The 21267-nt window shown below is 45.4% G+C and overlaps 2 protein-coding genes across 2 annotated transcripts; one reads left to right on the forward strand and one right to left on the reverse strand.

Moving 5' to 3' along the window:
* Positions 1–182: 182 nt before the first annotated feature.
* LOC136675914 (E3 ubiquitin-protein ligase TRIM21-like) lies at positions 183–8306 on the reverse strand. The gene is made up of 11 exons (XM_066652723.1): positions 8276–8306; positions 7054–7167; positions 5649–5776; positions 5362–5442; positions 4761–4874; positions 3617–3748; positions 3398–3523; positions 2006–2057; positions 1707–1733; positions 1592–1618; positions 183–778 (listed from the first exon to the last, which is right to left on the reverse strand). The coding sequence occupies exons 1-11, from the start codon at positions 8304–8306 to the stop codon at positions 243–245; spliced, it is 1368 nt and encodes a 455-aa protein (XP_066508820.1). The 3' UTR covers positions 183–242.
* Positions 8307–11157: 2851 nt separating this feature from the next.
* On the forward strand, positions 11158–16230 carry LOC136675921 (high mobility group nucleosome-binding domain-containing protein 5-like). Its single transcript, XM_066652735.1, has 6 exons — positions 11158–11301; positions 11825–12028; positions 13594–13787; positions 14296–14344; positions 14597–14674; positions 15092–16230. Exons 1-6 carry the CDS (start codon positions 11265–11267, stop codon positions 16228–16230), a joined length of 1701 nt encoding a protein of 566 aa, XP_066508832.1. The 5' UTR covers positions 11158–11264.
* Positions 16231–21267: the final 5037 nt, after the last annotated feature.

Here is a 21267-nt window from a genome sequence, read left to right on the forward strand (position 1 = left end):
ACGATGACAACATGAAACAGAGGTTATTTTACACTCAAACAAATGAGACAGAAATTAATGACAATGTCTGGTGTGTACTTTATTGTGAAAACTCCATACAGACAGAAGGACTATTAAAGGAAAAAGTGTGGATGATAAAAGCTCTGCTGTTGAAGCCTGATTTAAATCTCAGCGCTGAGGGAGAGGGGGAAGGGCATCTGGACTGCGGGATTGTCTGACCTCAGACAGCAGCTGCGTGTCCATCAGAGGGCCGCGTGATCCTCAGGCGGAGACCACAGGGTCATGATGGTGCGTCCATCCAGCGGTGCGAACAGAGGGAACAGTGGGTCTGTGAAGTGTGCGGTGAAGGTGAAGATGTGCGAGTGAGTTTCCGCGTTGTAGAAGGACACCTGTCCCTCCTCAACATCCAGGTAGACGCCCACCCGCCTGGGCAGCAGCTCCAGGGGCAGCGGGGTCTCGGGCTTGGTGCAGGCGTAGAACTGGTGGGTGCTCCTCCAGATTACCCAGAATCCGGTGCTAGGGCTCATGGGGACGCGTCCGGTGCGCGGGGATGAGGACGAGGTCACGCCGAGACGCCAGTATCCCTTATTCGCCACAGTCACCTCCCAGTAGCTCCGCCCACACGACAGACCCCGCCCACCCAGCACGCACGGCCAGCCCTCGAACCTCCGTTGGCTATACTCCACCTCCATCTCCGACCTGGCCTCCTGAACGCTCTTACCGTCACCTGACACCTGCAGCCAGCGGTGATTGGTCAGTGGGTCCAGCGTCACGTCGACTACAGGAAGAGAACAAAGACATGAATCGAGTACTGAGAGTTCTAGATACGGTTCTAGACTGTGTTCTAGATATAGCTACAGAGTAGATTTTGACCAATATTTATAAATCAAAACTTTAAAAAAGTTCTAGATAATGCTGTTTTTTTGCAGATCCCAATAGATACAAAATTGTTAGAATTCTAGGTAATGTTCTAGATACAGACAATGTTTTTCCACAAAGTACATGACAAGGACAGTTCTAGGCAAAGTTCTAGATAGTGTTCTAGATACAAGAAAATACTGCTTTTTGGAAAATCTTAAATGTTTTTTACAAAGCTCAATACATAAATACAGGCAGAGTTCTAGACCATGTTCTAGATACTGTTCTAATTACAGTTGAAGACTAAAGACCAGTACACAAGGGACAGAGTTCTAGATACGGGTCTAGATATTGTCCAAAACATTTAATAAAAACTTCCAAACACAGTCAGTGAAAAATATACTTATAGACATAGTTCTACAGTCTAGATATTGCTCAAATACAGGTTTACCCAGTTAAAATTACAATACCAGACAATGTTCTAGATACAGTTCTACATAGAGTTCTAGACACCCTCTCTCCTGCTGCCCGTCTCCTCAGAAACAAAATGAGGTGAATGAATGAATACTTCACTGTGATGCAAATGCAGCATGAGGGTTCTCCTCTGAGCGTGTTGAGCTCCAGTCGCACAGTTACAGCAGAGTGTGACCTACCTCTCTACCTGCAGCGCCACCCTGTGGCTGCCCCGTCATTACCTACGCCATCAATAACAAACCTGGGCTTTGACCCTCACCTGCCGCGCTGCAGATCCAGGACCACACTGCGGGAAACAGGAAACACAGTCAGTCTCCCAGTCAGCGCTAACACGAGCACAGAGGCGTCTGGGCTGAAGAGACGCGGGTAAATACCTGAGTTCGGGATGTACTTCGGAGTTTCTGTCCAAGAACCGCAGGGAAAGAAGGAGAACCGGAGACGAGGAACGTACACAACATTACAGCGATAAAACACAAACAAAACTCAGTTACTCACTAAATTCATCAGAATTCAGTTCAATTTAATATTTTAAATCACTCTCTGTCCTCGTGTCCAGACCACTGTCTGTCTGTGTGCGTGTGTGTGCGTGCCTGTGTGTGTGTGTGTCTGTCTGTCTGTCTGTCTGTGTGTGGAGTTTGAATTCCAACCTCCACAGTGATGAAGTTAAAATCACCTGTTCTCCAGGTTCTCTGTTTACACAACAGCCACACCTGTGGAACCAAACCCTGCATATAGAGAGAGAGAGGGAGAGAGAGAGAGAGAGAGGGAGAGAAAGAGACAGAGAGAGACAGAGAGAGAGACAGAGAGAGAGGGAGAGAGAGACAGAGAAAGAGGGAGAGAGAGACAGACAGAGAGAGAGAGAGACGGAGAGACAGAGAGAGAGTGAGTGAGTGCTGGAGTAGTGTGCAATAAAGGACGCAGTGAGTGATTATGGAAGTGTGGATGTTGCTGATGTTAATCTCAGGTGAACTTTGAGTGGATTATTGTGAAGATGGCAGTGAGAGTGTGATGTAAGACGTATTATGCCTCTTTCACTCGTGGGCTCACGTGCTGTAGGCGTGGGGGCAGAGCCTGTGCAGCACGTGCAGGAGAAACTCCGGAACATTTCCCGCTCCGTTCTCACATGCACTGACTCTGATTTCACCCGTAGTCTTTACCAGGGCATGAGGAGGATGAAGTCCGCATAACATCCGGGACCATCCTACACACACAGCTCCTCTGGGAAAACTCCGGAACATTTCTGGATCACCTTTAGAGTCGTCTTCAGTCTCAGGTGTCCAGGTTACAGCAGGCTTTACCAAAAAACTACAAAATAACTAAGGCTTTGAGTCTTTATGATTGTTTATGATTGTTTATGATTCTTTATGAGAGTTTATGGGTGTTCTTTAAACACTGCTATGTAATCTCAGTTTCTGAGGGTGAGCTCCTCAGGGTTTTCAGGAACACTGTAGAAGTCTTCCTCAGTGAAGGGCTCAGCGTCGGAGGACACTCTGTCACAGTGACGGTGAAAGTTAAGTTTGATGTTGAGAGTGAAAGGGGCGGTTAGGGCTGAAACACATTTCATACAAAAACGCAAACGCCTGGCCAGTGCTCTATAAACACACATCCCTTACATTACAGTGGTGTGTAAAACACACCGTACTCAGGGGGTGAGGGAGGACACGTCATAGCATCTGTAAACAGAACAGGGTTAAACCCGTCTACAGCAGAGGAGTGGGGTTTTCCTGCTGCACAGGGGATAAAAGGTAAGACTCAGCAGACGGTGGGGAGTGTGGACTCCAGAGTCTGGACTGCGAGTAACAGCTGACTAGACAACTTGACTCTCCCTGTAGCGTCCCCTTTCAGCAGCACTCAGAATGCAGGTGGCACATTTCATTCACTTACGAAATGCATTGTGACACATTTTTAAATGCACTGAACCCCGGTCTGTGCAGCTCGAAGCATCTGGGCTCGTGTCCTTGTGTGAAGTATGATTCAGCTCTAACCGTGACAGTGTAGGTCAGATGATCCGGATCCAGTCCTGCGAGGTCCGGTCCGGGTGCTGGTGCCGAGTGCTGAGTCTTACCTGCTCGTGACGGAGTAAAGACCAGGTGATGAACTCCAGGAACGGCAGCAGGGTCAGCAGCTTCTTCTTCTTCAGCTCCAACTGCCTCAGAGTCTGAGCCAACTCCTCTCTCACCACCCCACAGCTCTGTGCACACACACACACACACACACACACAGGTAATATCTGCCCGGCAGGGGGACGTTGAAAGGGTTGTTTCTGATAAAGTGGTCGCAGTACCTCTGAGACGGTCTGCAGTTCTTTGGCCCACTCCATGATTCTGAGCTCTGTGTCTGTGGCCGGCTCCGACTGGTTCTCCTTCGTTTCCCAGCATGCGACTTTCTCCTGACGCTTTTCACATGAGCGGAACACCTGCACAAACAGACAGCATTGTGGGTAATGCCCTTTATCCCCGTATCTGCCTCAGCATCAGCCCATAAATACCCCCTGCCTTATCTCCCCCAAGACCTGCCCTTACCTCCTAGGAGCCTCTGCTTATTTTAGACTTTATTTACACTTCTCTCACTGAATTAGCTTTTTCTATATCACTTTAAACAATGTATGTCTCTCCTATGTCTCACTATTGCTCTACTGTCTCTCTCTCTCTCTCTACTGTCTCTTCCTGTGTCACACTATGGCTCAACTGGCTCTCTCTCTCCTGTCTCTCACTATCGCTCTACTGTCTCTCTCTCTCTCTCCTGTCTCTCACTATCGCTCCACTGTCTCTCTCTTGTCTCTCACTATTGCTTTTTGCTCTCCTCTCTCTCTCTCTCTCTCTCTCTCTCTCTCTCTCTCTCTCTCTCTCTCTCTCTCTCTCTCTCTCCTGTCTATCGCTCTACTGTCTCTCACTATCGTTCTCTCTCCTGACGCACTGTCACCTATCGCTCTCTCTCCTGTCTCTCTCTCTCTTGTCTCTATCTCTCTCCTGTCGCACTCTCTCCTATCGCTCTCTCTCCTGTCTCTCTCTTCCAGTAAGTTCACCTGACTGTAGTCATTGAACTTACTGGAAGTCAGTTCAATCAGGTAGTCAGGTGTAGATTCCAAACTGACTTTTGTCAGTTTTTTCATTAGTGAAAAAAGGGTAAAGATTATAAAATAAATGTGGTGTGTGTCCCATGCCTTTATCACACTTTTTCTGGTGGGAACCTAATTTTTAAATGACATTTACATCGTGATTCTGTTTCTACTTTGTCTATTTTCAATAAACCAGAACGAACACAGGGCACAGAGGCTGCACTTTTAACAAACAGTGTGAGTGTGCTTGAGAGTTATTAACAATGACAACAAAAACAAGTATAAAATCAATAATAATAAAAGTGTAATTAATAATAACTACATCAATGTTAACAACATTAATATTAATGTTATACTGCTCTGTGCTCACAGTGTTGAGGGTCTTGAGCTCGTCGGCCCACTGCAGGATGAGTTTACGACACTGATCCAGACTCCGGGCTTCACCAGCACTGGAACTACAGGGAGTTACAGTGCCACCACCAGGCTAAACCACACACACACACACACACACACACACACACACACATTAGCCCACAGTCACTCTTAGTATGTAAGGCTGTGGAAATGTCTGTAAAGGTCTCTTCTCAACTCTGGGGCAGTGTATGACCCGCAGTAAACTCTCAGCTGGACACACACCACGATCAGAGTGTGTGTGCAGAGTCTGTTCAGTGTGTGTGTGTGTGTGTGTGTGTGTGTGTTCAGTGTGTCCAATAGCGACGTTTATAAGAGTTTATAAGAGCGACTGATAAGAGTTTGTAATAAAGTCTCCTCTGTAATTATTAATAGTGATCTACTCCAGGACCCACCCCCAGGGACCCTCTACAGTCTCTCAGTAAAAAGTGAGTCCAGATCAAAGTGAGTTCTCCGTTAGATCTCACAGGTCTGTCCAGCTACGTCTGGTCCTCGCTGTGGTCAGTGGACAGCAGTGACTGTGTGTGACTCAGACGTGCAGTGGGACAGGTGTGTGTTACCTTACACACTCGCTCCACCTCCTGCTCCCACTGTGTCAGGAACTTCACACACTCCTGAAGACTCCGCAAATCCTTCAGATCCTACACACACACACACACACAGAGGTATGTATTATATAAAGTATATGAACAGAAGAGTGGAAAAATGTGAAATTACAAATGTTAAAGAAACTAAACCCAGTGAATAATGACAGTAAAAAGCCTCAGAAACAGAACACAGTGTGTGTGTGTGTGAGTGTGTGTGTGCGTGTGTGTGTGTGTGTGTGTGTGTGTGTGTGTGTGTGAACCTTCTGTCTGGAAGTGCTGTGGCTCTTGTTGGGAACTGAGCTGTGTGTCTGTAATTCTGGTTCAGGTTCGGCCCAGCGCACCGCTGGTATAGAGCTGCTCAGACCTGCATCTTCTTGCTTGGGCAGCTCTACAACACACACACACACACACACACACACACACACACACACAAATATGAGGAGAGAGTCTGAGTCATGTTTAGAGTCTGGGGTGGGAGTCTGAGTGGGTGCCCAGGGAGCAGTTGGGGGTTAGGTGACTTGCTCAAGGGCACTTCAGTCCGGACCTCCCGCCTCTGGGGATAGAACCAACAACTTTAAATATACTATATTTATAATAATAAATGTACTACATAAACACAAACACAAACAGGAGAATCAAATAGAGCCGGGTAAAGTCTTTAAAACTCACTGATGTGTTTCTCCTTCAGGATGCTTTTCATTTTCACAGCATTTGTCTTCTATCTACAAACAAACAAAACAAACAGTTCAAACCCACTCTCCAGGAACGTCCTGCACACGACGGAGTCGGACAGTCACCTCCTTCACCTGCTCCTCACCTGAGGACGTGGTGGAGTAAAGGGGAAAGGTGGAGTCATCTCAGAAACACTGATTAAATATATTTTAGAGTGCAGACATGAAGCAGGCATCTGTTACTGACTGAGCAGCTGGGAGTATAATCTTAATTTAATTTCACACTTGTACATGTCACTTATAAACGAGATTCAGTGATTAAAGTGCTTTTGGGAATTGAACCTGGATTTCCTAGCGCTCCAAAGAACTTATTTTAGCCTCTTAACAGTTTCTAAATTCAGAGTTCTATAATAGAAAATATAATAGAACAGTGGTTCTCAAACTTTTTAGACCAAGTACCACCTATTAGCAAATCAAAGCCCCTAAGTACCACCTATCAATCTTATGAATGACTTGCTTGAATGTTTGTAATTTGAATTACACCAAGTTATTCTAAAATAACTATTAAAATTATAGATCAAATATAAATAATTCGGCTTAAACTGAATGTTTAAACACAATTATACGTTTATGAGAGCATATATTTTTGGGGAAAACTTTAAGAGAACGATCAACAGACGACAGGTGAAAACAGCGCGGCGCCGGGAGCAGGTCACAGCGGCTCTCTGCGCTTGTAGCAGTAGGTGAACGAGGCCGTTAAACAGTGTTTTAGGACTCTAATGATGCGTAGATCGGCCACGTTGTTTTCCTTTAGTTATGTGTTCTCTATGTTTAGTCCTTCTGTTTTTTTTTTTTTTTTACACAAACTACATTTACACAAACTAAGCTTAATTATGAAAAGTGTGAAACATTATGTAGTTTACACAATTTTTTTGTTTCAGATTTTCAGTTATAAAATAATACTTTAAATAAGTAATGTTTCGAGGTCACGTACCACCACTTGCTGCTTCACATAACACTGGTGCTACGATCACCAGTTTGAGAACCACTGAACTACAGCTTTCACACTGATCAAACCCTTTGAACCTCCTGAAACTCTTGGACTTCACTGTTTCACGTTAAAATAAAGAGTTGGGTTTTAAGGTAAATCGTGAATCAGATTAGACTCAGATTTATTCATACCAGATTTATACCAGATTCAGAATCTGATCTACAAGGGTCTAAAACGAAGGGAAATTTAGAATCTCACCTGTCGCCGAGTGTCAGAACTGAAAGACCCTGAAGCTGTAAACTCCTCTCGGGTGAAAAGCGAAAGGACAAGGAGTTTCACCTGTAGCTGCACTTCTCTCATGAAGCAGACGTGACCTTTGTCCGTCTCCGTATCTTTTATTGCGTTATAAACCTGAAGGTTTTTTTTTTTAAAACTTCAGAAGCTTCTTCACTCACATCTTTTCCTGCACAGTTCTTCACAGAATACCTCCACTTCTACCTCAAAGTTATTCAAAGTTTAAAGCGCATATTCACATTAAAGTGTGTATCTGGAGCCCACCAACACACACACTGTGAAAAAAGACCTCAGTCAGTTTTCTGTGTGCAGCCTAAGTCAGAAAACACAAGATAAAACGAGTCGTTCTGATTCTGCTCCGCTTCTGATGTCAAGTGCAGAGATTTTAGAATGGCCCCGTCCCCTCGTCTGAGTCTGTCCAATCACAGCGCTGGACCCGCGTTTATGTGAGAGCACAATGACAAGGTTAAACACAGCAAAACAGACACAATGAGCGTGGAGAAATAAGAGCACTGAGTAAAAACGGAGAAAACAAGAATGGAGAAGAAAGAGAACCGAGTGAAAACGGTTAAAATCCAGAGCTTCTGCTCCTTGCTCCTCACTGCTGTGCGCTCGGGGTCGGGGTGAACAGCGAGCGGCTCATTATCATTTAAAGGAACAGGTGCTGAAAGCGGGCGTTCTGAACAGGGCTGTTTACACAGGGGGAGAACACTGCTGTTGGGCTCGTGGGGTTTGGACCAAAGCAGGTCACAGACGTTTCATTAAGACACAGAACTGTGTTCCACTGTGGGCTGCTACTATTAAAGGAGATGTCTCAGTGTCTCAGAGTTTGGGAAACAGTGTAATGAGGAAGTGTCTCTGTACTCTGTCCGCGTGTTATCTCTCCAGAACATTCCTCTGGGAGGATTCACACACTGCCCACAGATCTCACCAGAACTGTCCTCTGGGGCAGCACCTGGCATTTACCACTTCCTTATGGTCAGGTGTTAACAAGTCAGGTGATCCAGGTAGAGGCAAATAATCCAGGTAGAGACAGGTGATCCAGGTAGAGACAGGTGATCCAGGTAGAGACAGGTGATCCAGGTAGAGACCAATGATTCAGGTAGAGACAGATGATCCAGGTAGAGAGACAGGAGATCCAGGTAGAGAGAGACAGGTGATCCAGGTAGTGAGAGAGAGGTAATCCAGATTGAGAGAGACAGGTGATCCAGGTAGAGACAGGTAATCCAGGTAGAGAGAGAGAGGTAATCCAGGTAGAGAGAGAGAGGTAATCCAGGTAGAGAGAGACAGGTAATCCAGGTAGAGAGAGACAGGTGATTCAGGTAGAGAGAGAGAGGTAATCCAGGTAGAGAGAGACAGGTGACCCAGGTAGAGAGAGACAGGTGATCCACGTAAAGAGAGACAGGTGACCCAGTTAGAGAGAGACAGGTAATCCAGGTAGAGAGAGAGAGGTGATCCAGGTAGAGAGAGAGAGAGGTAATCCAAGTAGAGAGAGACAGGTGATCCAGGTAGAGAGACAGGTGCTCCAGTGGTGAAGAACATCCCTTGGTATCCCACTTCATAATAATATTGTGTCTGATCCATTTATCCCAGCACAACCCACACTCACACACCACCACTGCGTCAGTGCCACTGCTCCTTGGGGGTCGAACAAGGTCAAATATCCTTTATTAAAGTGGTACAAAACAAAGCAGACTCTATCCTTCACTGATTATGTCTTTGTCATTAAAATATTTCACTGCTAGTTGTGGTGTGTGAAACACAATGAATCAGTTCCACCTTAAAGTTATCTACTTTCTAAATAAACCACTACAACTACAACATTAACGGAGCTGTGACATAGTTCTCAAGGACTCTTCCTTTACACGTGTTGTTCCACACAGTGAGCACCAGGGGGCACTGAAATTTGAGACTGAAGTGAAAGTGAAAATAATTTCAAAGCTGAGAAGTTGCTGAGGTGAGTAACGTCTGACTGTGTGTGATTTCACTGAAATATACTGTGTTTATTACTTCACCGGGTTCAGGACAGTGTTTCTACTGCAGCTGCTCCTTCTGTGTGAGCGCTGTCTGCGTCTGTGTCTCTGTCTCCAATGACTGAGGAGTCTGCTCTGCTCTTCTCTCACCGGAGCTGGAGGTGGAGGGGGGAGCTCAGCTCTTAGGGAAGTGTTACTGAGGCTGTTTACTTTTGCTCCTGAGGAGTGTGAGACATGTTCCTCATTCACTCTGGAGCTGTTTGTCCAAATCAACACTTAAGCGTTCACCTGCTAAAGAAATCTAGGGCATTCGAGGCTCAGTTTGAAAACAACAACTATTCTTTAATATATATTTAATATAATTAAATGGAGCAGTATATTATTTCAATTAAATAATGTTTAAAAAATTTAAAAAAATGTTTTTTTTGCCTCTGTTTATCAGAGAACAGAGGGATACAATAAAACCATTTCAAATCCTCTTATAAAAGCTGAGAGAGGAGAGCTGTGTCTTCCTTAATGTTACACCACATCCTTGGTTTAGTTCCGCTGACTTTGACAGATAGATAAATAGATGGATGGATGGATACTTTACTGATTCTGAAGGAACTTTAGCAGCCAGCACAAATATTACATATTAGATATTACATGGTAAAGCAGATTAAACTATGAGTGCCTACAAAAGTAGATCGGGGTCCTCAGGTGGCGGGGGAAGAAAACATCTAGGAAAAAGACACGTTTTAAACGGTAAATGGATCCTGTGAGAGAAACCAATCTCATGTTCTCTCCTGTCTTCTCTTCTCTCTGTCCTTTACATGTGGTTATTTTTCTCTTCCAAACATGGTGTTACATATGGGTTGGTTTACATTATCTCATACTTTGGGACTGAGAGAGAAAGAGTGACCTCTCACCTCTAAGAGAGCAACTTAAACCTAACATTCCTTCCCCATGGACAAAGAAACAAGGAGTTTCAGACATTCAGAAACATGCACATACAGACAATAAGATACACTTCAAATCTACACTGAGTTTGGTGGAACACGTGTGTGAGCGCACAGGGAAACTTCTTTGTGACAAGTGCAGATACGGACTCCCCCCGAGAGCTGGAATGAAGTCGCTCTAAAACACCATCGCAGCTGGTGGCGCTGTTAGTGAATGTGTGTGTGTGTGTCTGTGTTTGCCCTGTGAAGGACTGGCGCCCCCCTCCAATGATTCCAGGTGGGCTCTGGACCCACCGCGACCCTGAATTGGATAAGCAGTTATAGATAATGAATGAATATATTATATCTGAATTATTCTTGTATGTCATTTGATAAACTTGAAACTTTGAGGTGGTGACATGTTTAGATTTGAAAAATGTACATTAAAAATATTCCGATTACAGCGAGGAAGCTCACTGGTTGATCTCTGGCCTAGATTCGTATTTTTGCAATCTGGACTTTTTCGACTTGAATTTATGGGTTGTATTTGATGCTCTGGGGACGAATGATCTCCTGAGTGTTTCTGTAGAGCAGCTCTGTGAGAGCAACCTGCCTCTGAACTCGCTCCTCTCTCCTGTGATGACGGTGTGTAGTGGGTGACCATCATCCTCCACAGTGGAGAGCAGTTTGTACGTCCTCCTCTCAGCCTCCGTAACCACAGAGTCCAGCTGCACTCCGACCACTGACACCGCTCTTTAGATACTTTATAACTACTTTAAAACCTGTACCAAATGGTAATAAAATCCCTTTTGTTTATTATGGGCTGGATTTTTACTGTAAATAAATGTTACTAACATAGTCCAGTGTTACAGCGAAAGCCAATCGGTTCTGTCTGATCTTTGAGATGTTTCTGTTTCTTCCTCAGTTTCCTGAAGAAACCCCAGTGTGTGTCGTGTGTTAAACAGTGTTTCAACATCAGCAACCTCCCAGAGTTCCTCAGAAACACCACAGACGTGTTCTGGACTGTACAATGGAGAGGCCCTGGTGGCAGAGATTTTTCAACAGAGGTGAGCTGTGACTGTGACCTGTCTGACACTGATCTGGAGCTGAGAACAGAACAGTGTCCAACACCGAGCTCTGATCAACTCACTGTTTACAGCTCAGCTGTGTGTAAAATACCCTCTGGTCACACACAGAGAACACACCTCTCTACATCACAACACACACTCACTCTTTATTTACTGAGACAGACACAAGGGGAAAGAACAGGGAAATAAACGGAGAACACTTTATATTTTATAATTTCCACCACATTAACTCAGAGAGTAAATTACAGTGTGCTGGAGTTACACTATGTACTCGGTGGAGGACGTGTGTCTCACTCTTTTTCACCTGGGGTCCACACTTCTACACAGCAGCGTTCACCCAGGATCCAGTCGAGCCGCTCAGACGAGTTTATTCCTTCATTTGTGGGAAAGGAAATGTAGTAAGATGAAAGGTGGAGGGAGAATGACTAGTTTCTCGTGAGGAGCGAGGCTCTGTGAATGAATCATGTTCAGTTTCTCTCCTGTTCTGTTTTTTCTGTTGTAGAGAAAGTTAAATTCTTCTGTGCTGTGGAGGGAAAGACACTGAACTCTCATCTGGAATTCATAAAACATCTGAAAGAGGGTCCCTTCGATGTGGAGGAGGTGTTTAATGTGGAGGAGAGTGATTTTATTCTGTTCTTCTGCCCCATTGTGTCTCGACCTGAAACTGATATTGAAGCAGCGCTGCAGAATCTTCAGAGATTATCAGGTACTGAGTTCTGTGATCAGTCTGTTCAGCCTCCGAGCCACCAGGGGGCTCCACGAGGACTCAGTCACTAGTAAATGTTTGTGTGTCAACATGTTTCCTCCTGTAAGTCTGAATGGTGCTGATGTCCCCAGAGTGTGGACTTGGAGGAGGACGGCAGGGCACAGGGCTCCGTTTGGGACGGGACTTTATCTGATTAAACAACTTCTACACTTTAAACTGAGGACACTGCAGGGTCCCGACAAGAAGAGCTCACACTGCCCTCGTTTACCAACAACTGCCCTGCCTCCCTGCTTCTTTAGGAGAGATCTTACTCTAAAAAACCCTGTGTCTGTCACTAAATACCTGCTCATGTTCCAGCCCCAGTCCCTGAAACATCTGGAACATCTGTTTATTTACCCTTTTATGCCACTGTCTTTATGTATCTGTGTGTTAAAGAGGATCTGTTTCTGCTCCAGTCACGTACACTTCATTCACAAGATGCCCGTCTACTCTTAGTTCCCCGCATTAAGAAAAACACTGCAGGATGAAGAGTCTATTCTCACAAAGCTCCGCAGGACAATTTTACCCGTTCTTTACCATGAACCTACCAACCTCTATTTTTATTTGTTCCTTTTGTCTGGTTTTCTTTCTCCGGTCTCTCTCAGACTTTGAGTCCTGCTGCTCTCCACGTTTTGCCCTGATCCAGCCCCTGTGTCCTGTACTGTATCCTGGCCTTGTCTCATCTACACTGTCATGATTGGCCGTGCTGTTTTATCTCAAATTAACTCTATGCCTACTTTTAACTCACACAGAAACACTGACCACCTTCTCCTTCATCCGAATCATACATCACTAATATACTACACTTATATTACTATAACCCCTCCATCTGTCATCAGTTCACCTTTACTTTTGTTCTGTTCTCTGTTGTGTCTCCGGTGTCGACCCGAGGAGGATGGGTTCCCCGTATGAGTCTTGGTTCCTTCCAAGGTTTCTTCCTCGTGTGCTGAGGGAGTTTTTTCTGGCCACTGTTGCCCCTGGCTCATAAGAGGCTTGAACCCGGATCTCTGTAAAGCTGCTTTGTGACGACTTTTTTTGTGAAAAGTGCTATATAAATAAAATTTAATTGATTGATTGATGGGCGGCACGGTAGCACAGGTATTGTTGGAGTCACACAGCTGCAGGAACATGGAGGTTGTAGGTTCGATTCCCGCTCCTGGTGACTGTCTGTGAGGAGTGTGGTGTGTTTGCGTGGGTTTCCTCCAGGTGCTCCGGTTTCCTCCCACACTCCAAAAACACACACTGATGGGTGGATTGGCGACTCAAAAGTGTCCGTGAGTGTGTGAGTGGAAGTGTGAGTGTGTGTTGCCATGTGAAGGACTGGTGCCCCCTCCAGGGTGTGTTCCTGCCTTGTGCCCAATGATTCCAGGTAGGCTCTGGACCCACCGTGACCCTGAATTGGATAAGGGTTACAGATAATGAATGAATGTTTGATTGATTGATTGATTGATTTTAGCTGATTCTCTCCTGGTGTAAAGCTGTGCTGCTGATGAACATCTGTCCGTGTGTTTTATTCTTCGCTGTAGACACCAAGCCTGTGGTTCTCGTGGTGCTCCATCACACATTCAACCCCCACATCACTCTCAAAGACAGCAGCAGAAGTGTAAACAGAAAGAACACACTCACTGTGGACTGTGTGTTCCATGAGGACAGAGGATTACTGCAGTGTCCCAGGAATCAGGACGCAGTGAAGAAAGTCTCAGAGTGGATAAAACCTCTGGTATTTCACCCTTCAGTCAGATTTAACCTGTGAATTTGATTAAGAAAAATATTCTCTCACACACCACAGCTGTTCTAGTCTTGAGTCACGCAGTGTTTCCTCATTAAATCTGTTCCTCTGGTTTCTCTTCAGGCTAAAGAACAGGACACAGCACAGTGGAGTAAGTTCTGCTGTATTTTATAATGAAGACAGTTCTGTTTTATTCTAATATCAGTGAAACTGTTACAGTTCATCATTCTCTCTTTTCTTTTCTTTCCTCCACACCATCGCTCCTCCTCCTCCTCCTCCTGCAGATGACCCGGTGAGTGATTTATCTGCTGCTCTCGTACCCTACACTACAACACTGGACACTTACAGGACTGACCACTGTTAAACCCCACTGACCCCAGAACAGGCTTTAGACCCTGACCACAGAAAACACTGGAGTTCAGTTCTCTTTAAACAAACTGAACTGAATTCTACTGAAACAGAATAATCAGGATTTACTGACTGCGTTATTGTTTTTCAGAAAGTGGAACGTAAACGGCTGAAGGAAGAAGTGGAGCGTCTGAAAAAAGGTGAGTGTGACGTCTCTGTTAACATCGTCCTCTGTCTCTCACTGCTCTCTCCACTCATTTATCCCCAACTCTTTTACCCAGTCTGAGTTACTGACCCCTCCACCGTCAGCTACGACTCCCCCGTCACACCCTGCAGTGGGGCACTGTACAGTGACGACTGTGAGGGTCCAGAGCGGGGGGTTAGGAGTGGACAGGTGAATCAGATCAGATCCTAAACTGACCTCCACACCTGATTCTGTTCTTATTTTACAGAGATCAGACGCCTGACAGAGGAAAAGAGGAAGGAAATTAAAGAAGCTGAGGAAATGTTAGTTACACTGAAGACGGGAGGTGAGTAATTCTTTTCCTGAAGAGATTTAAAGTGTTTATCAGATTAAAACATTAATCGTATCAGTATAAATCTTCAGAATCAAACTCTCAGTTGTTTAAAGACGTGATGAAACCCTGAGGTCCCTCGTCTCCCTGTAATTCCTCAGTTCCTCATCAGTAACCCTTATGTCCAGTGATCAGACCCTCCCCCGGCTGCAGCTGGACCTGTCTCACTGCTGTTTCTGTCTCTCAGCTGTTTCCAGATGTAGCTCCTGGAACAATCCAGCGTTCAGGTTCATCCAGAAAAACAAACCAGTTTATTTAGTGTGTGTTTAACTTTCCACAGTGGATCAGCGTCAGACACCATCACAAACACAACGACGTACACAGAGACCCCCAGAAGAACACTGAATAAACCTGTGTGTGTTTCCTCTTTAGAGAGAAGCTTTGTCTTTGAGCTGAAACCAGCGAAGAGTGAAGACCCTGAGGAAGGGACTAGAGCAGGTGGAGAGAGCGCTCCGAGTGGAGAGGAGGAGACACACACCGGAGAATCTACATCATCTCAGCAGGGAACCGGAGAACTGGAGGAAGTGCAGGGATTAACTGAGAGAGAACCACTTTTTGAGTCAGGACCAAGAGCAGATCAGATTAAGATCATCCTCAAAGAAATAAATCAGGAATTATGTGTTTCTCACTCTACACTACGGGTAATGCTGGAAAACAAGGTGGACGAGGATAAGAGGGACGGACAAAAGGTGGACGAGGATAAGAGGGACGGACAGAAGGTGGAGGAGGATAAGAGGGAAGGACAGAAGGTGGACGAGATTAAGAGGGATGGACAGTATGTGGACGAGGATAAGAGGGATGGACAGAATGTGGACGAGGATAAGAGGGAGGGACAGAAGGTGGAGGAGGATAAGAGGGACGGACAGAAGGTGGAGGAGGATAAGAGAGACAGACAGAAGGTGGAGGAGGATAAGAGGGAAGGACAGAAGGTGGAGGAGGATAAGAGAGACAGACAGAAGGTGGACGAGGTTAAGAGGGAGGGACAGAAGGTGGAAGAGGGTAAGAGAGACGGACAGAAGGCGGACGAGGATAAGAGGGACGGACAGAAGGCGGAGGAGGGTAAGAGGGACGGACAGAAGGTGGTCGAGGATAAGAGGGACGGACAGAAGGTGGTCGAGGATAAGAGGGACGGACAGAAGGTGGACGAGGATAAGAGGGACGGACAGAAGGTGGACGAGGATAAGAGGGACGGACAGAAGGTGGACGAGGGTAAGAGGGACGGACAGAAGGTGGAGGAGGGTAAGAAGGATGGACAGAAGGTGGAGGAGGGTAAGAGGGACGGACAGAAGGTGGAGGAGGGTAAGAAGGATGGACAGAAGGTGGAGGAGGGTAAGAGGAAGGGACAGAAGGTGGAGGAGGGTAAGAGGAAGGGACAGAAGGTGGAGGAAGGCTCTGTGGAGCTGGTGGTGGACGCAGAGGTGAGTTTAGATGCTGTAACTCTGGAGGAAAGACAGGGATATGACACAATCCACACTCTGGGCACTGGGGTCTTCCTCCGGGTCGGGTGGTGACCCCAGAGGGGTTTGTTTCTGTAATGAAGCATTGTCCAGGTCTCAGTGAGGGACATGAACATCGCTGCAGGACGAGTGAGAGTCCCGTGTGCTGTGTGTTCTGTGAATCTGGATATTTATATCATGTCAGGCTTTGATCACACTGACTGCTCAAAACTACAGAATAGTGACAGTTTGTTACTCTCTCCCATCTCCTGGGGCACAGATTTAGTTTTTCAGAGGTCAGCATCTTTATTCCACTGTGAGGCGATGTCTCCTGGACAGTCTCGGACATGTGACTCTGGACAGGAGTAAAATGACCAGAGCTGTGAGTTCAGTGAGAAACAGGTAATTATTGAGTCTGTGATTTTCTCTGTTGGACGAGGGACACGGCCGATCCAGACGGACATAAAATCACAGAGTAGCGTCTGTAAATGAAGGACTGACCCCAGAGACCTCACCATTTAACCCCCTCCTTGTAGATCTGTACGTTGTGTCTTTATCCTGCTCTGAGGAAAAACAGAGAACAGTCCGCACCGTTACAGTGGTGATAGTCACTTTAATTATTGTCCATAAAATAATCAAATAAACTTTATTAATAAATCAAATGCTGAATAATGTTTGCATATTTTTCTTTTTTTATTAATTAAACACTTGTTTTCACATCCTCAGAACTCCAAAATGTGTCAATTTTCTTCTGCACCACTCACACTAGACTCTGGAGTCCTGCAGGGGGCGGTAAGAGCAGCAGTGGTAGTGATGAAAGGTGGGAGGGTGGTGGTGAGTGTTTGTGAAAAGCTGACACTTATACAGCTGTTGTTTACGTCTGTTTACCACCGTCCTGTTGACTGTAATGACCCTGATTAATTATTGTGGTCTCCTGTCTCTCACTATCGCTCTACTGTCTCTCCCTCTCTCTCTCTCCCTCTCTCTCTCTCTCTCTCTCTCTCTATACTGTCTTTCACTATCGCTCTAATGTCTCTCTCTCTCTCTCTCTCTCTCTCGCTACTGTCTCTCTTTCTCTCTCTCTCTACTGTCTCTCACTATCGCTCTAATGTTTCTCTCTCTCTCTTTCTCCCTCTCTCTCTACTGTCTCTCACTATTGCTCTATTGTCTGTCTCTCTCTCTCTCTTGTCTCTCACTATTGCTCTACTCTCTCTCTCTCTCTCTCTCTCTCTCTCTCTTTCTCTCTCTCACTATCACTCTACTCTCTCTTTCCCTCTCTCTCAGTTCAGTTCAGCAGTGCTTTATTGGCATGAATGTAGTACAATACACTGTTGCTAAAGTATATTACAGAAAATACATAAACATATAGATAGAGATACAGTTACAACAACAGGAAATGATATTTACAAGATCACTGATAATCAAACAAAAAGGAAAATAAGAGTATGGAGACAATATAGATGTTTAATAATCTGTAATAATTAATAATAATCATTAATAAGTCAGTAATATTCAGTAATAATTAGTTCCACTGTTGATTGAACACACTGGTTGTCCCTCAGGTTGTGGCAGTCTGTCACGTATTTGGCTGCATGTGTGATCAGCTCCTCCTTCTCTCCCAGTACATACTGGATCTTCTCGGTATCAGTGAGGAGCAGGAACTCAGGACAGACTCGACTCGCTCTCTGGTAGAACCTGCTTCTGACGGACTCATACTTGGGGCATTGGGTTAGGAAGTGCAGCTCTGTCTCCACCACCGAGAGCTCACAGTGAGAGCACAGTCTGTCCTCTCTGGGGACCCAGTTCTGTCTGTGACCACCGGTCTCCACAGCCAGACTGTGCTCACTGAGTCTGTACATGGTCAGCGTCTTCCTCAGTGACCTCTCTCTGATGATTGTGAGGTATTTGGCCAGTGTGTAGTCTCTATTGAGGGCTGAGTAGCTCTGTAGTTTGTGCTGTTGTTGTATAGTGTGAGTCCAGTGTGTGAGGTAGTTGTGTTGTTGTTGGGTGATGATGTGTTGGGGTCTGATTTTCTGAGCGAGTGTATGGTGAGGATGTTTGGACTCTGTGATGTCATTGGGTTGTAGGTCACTGAGAGTTAGGACCAGCTGGCTGAGGGGACTCCTATCGATGTGAAGCTCCTGATAGGACAGGGCTTTGTAGTGCAGTGACTGGGGGCCACTGGATTTTAGATGCCTCCAGAAGTTCAGAGCTCTTTTCTGATTGGCTATGAGGAGGGGGTACAGCCCTAGTTCGGCCCTGCAGCCGTTATTGGGGGCCTTTCTCTGCACATGCAGGATACTTTTGCAGAATTCCGTGTGTAGGGTTTCAATTGGATGCTTGTCCCAGTTGTTAAAATTGTTTTGTGTAAGGGGTCCCCACACCTTACTGCCGTACAGAGCGAGGGTTCTATAACCGATCTGAACAGCTTCAGCCAGATTGGAATTGGTATTTCAAAATTAATGGACTTTTTGATGGAAAACAGGGCCCTCCTGGTCTTCTCTCTGAGCTCCCTCACAGAGTCGAAACCTCCAGTGGAGTTGAAGGTTATCCCCAGATATGTGTATGTTTTAGTGTGCTCGATGTTGGTGTTGTTTATTGTAAAAGTGTAGTTCCCCTGATTTTTAGACCTCCTTTGAAATGTCATTATTTTAGTTTTTCTGTGGTTTACTTTCAGAGCCCAGATTTGACAATAGTTCTTCAGGACGTTTAAACTTTCCTGGAGCCCCTCTCTGGTCCGTGACAGCAAAACAAGGTCATCTGCGTAGAGGAGGCACTTAATTTTGGTGTCCCCCAAAGAGAGGCCGGGTACTGAATCACTCTGGTCCAGTTTATCAGCCAGTTCATTAATATAGATATTAAAGAGAGTGGGGCTTAGGCTGCAATAAAATAAAATAAATAAAATAAAATAGGGGCAGCACCTGGCATTTACCACTTCCTTATGGAGTTAAGCATCTGACAAGTCAGGTGATCCAGGTAGAGAGACAGGTGATCCAGGTAGAGACCGGTGATCCAGGAAGAAACAGGTGATCCAGGTAGAGAGACAGGTGATCCAGGTACAGAAACGGGTGACCCAGGTAGAGACAGGTGATCCAGGTAGAAACAGGTGATCCAGGTAGAGACAGGAGATCCAGGTAGAGAGACAGGTGATCCAAGTAGAGAGAGACAGGAGATCCAGGTAGAGAGACAGGTGCTCCAGTGGTGAAGAACATCCCTTGGTATCCCACCTTATAATAACTGCTGTGTCTGATCCATTTATCCCAGCACAACCCACACTCACACACCACCACTGCGTCAGTGCCACTGCTCCCTGGGGGTCGAACAAGGTCAAATATCCTTTATTAAAGTGGTACAAAACGAAACAGACTCTATCCTTCACTGATTATGTCTTTGTCATTAAAATATTTCACTGCTAGTTGTGGTGTGTGAAACACAATGAATCAGTTCCACCTTAAAGTTATCTACTTTCTAAATAAACCACTACAACTACAACATTAACGGAGCTGTGACATAGTTCTCAAGGACTCTTCCTTTACACGTGTTGTTCCACACAGTGAGCACCAGGGGGCACTGAAATTTGAGACTGAAGTGAAAGTGAAAATAATTTCAAAGCTGAGAAGTTGCTGAGGTGAGTAACGTCTGACTGTGTGTGATTTCACTGAAATATACTGTGTTTATTACTTCACCGGGTTCAGGACAGTGTTTCTACTGCAGCTGCTCCTTCTGTGTGAGCGCTGTCTGCGTCTGTGTCTCTGTCTCCAATGACTGAGGAGTCTGCTCTGCTCTTCTCTCACCGGAGCTGGAGGTGGAGGGGGGAGCTCAGCTCTTAGGGAAGTGTTACTGAGGCTGTTTACTTTTGCTCCTGGGGAGTGTGAGACATGTTCCTCATTCACTCTGGAGCTGTTTGTCCAAATAAACACTCAAGCGTTCACCTGCTAAAGAAATCTAGGGCATTCGAGGCTCAGTTTGAAAACATTAAACTACTCTTTAATATATATTTAATATAATCAAATGGAGCAGTATTTTATTTCAATTAAATAACAATTAAATTTTTTTTAATGTTGTGATCACTTTTATATTCAACTTTTTTAGATTAGATTTTTGCTACTGTTTATCAGAGAACAGAGGGATACAATAAAACCATTTCAAATCCTCTTATAAAAGCTGAGAGAGGAGAGCTGTGTCTTCCTTAATGTTACACCACATCCTTGGTTTAGTTCCGTTGACTTTGACAGATTACATGGTAAAGCAGATTAAACTATAAGTGCCTACAAAAGTAGATCGGGGTCCTCAGGGGGCAGGGGAAGAAAACATCTAGGAAAAAGACACGTTTTAAACGGTAAATGGATCCTGTGAGAGAAACCAATCTCATGTTCTCTCCTGTCTTCTCTTCTCTCTGTCCTTTACATGTGGTTATTTTTCTCTTCCAAACATGGTGTTACATATGGGTTGGTTTACATTATCTCATACTTTGGGACTGAGAGAGAAAGAGTGACCTCTCACCTCTAAGAGAGCAACTTAAACCTAACATCCCTTCCCCATGGACAAAGAAACAAGGAGTTTCAGACATTCAGAAACATGCACATACAGACAATAAGATACACTTCAAATCTACACTGAGTTTGGTGGAACACGTGTGTGAGCGCACAGGGAAACTTCTTTGTGACAAGTGCAGATACGGACTCCCCACGAGAGCTGGAATGAAGTCGCTCTAAAACACCATCGCAGCTGGTGGCGCTGTCCCAATACGAGACGCCATGTGAACTGCGTCTCTCACACAGCTGCGTGTAAACAGTGCTTTGTCTCCCTACAGCCTCTCACATTTAGGGAGAAACAGCATGGGTTCAGGAGGTGGGACTCGGGGTTGAAGCAAAAATATTAACTGGATGCTAATGTATTTGATGCTCTGGGGACGAATGATCTCCTGAGTGTTTCTGTAGAGCAGCTCTGTGAGAGCAACCTGCCTCTGAACTCGCTCCTCTCTCCTGTGATGACGGTGTGTAGTGGGTGACCATCATCCTCCACAGTGGAGAGCAGTTTGTACGTCCTCCTCTCAGCCTCCGTAACCACAGAGTCCAGCTGCACTCCGACCACTGACCTCACTCTTTAGAT

Source organism: Hoplias malabaricus, chromosome 2 (genome assembly GCF_029633855.1).
Source record: "Hoplias malabaricus isolate fHopMal1 chromosome 2, fHopMal1.hap1, whole genome shotgun sequence".
NCBI lineage: Eukaryota > Metazoa > Chordata > Actinopteri > Characiformes > Erythrinidae > Hoplias > Hoplias malabaricus.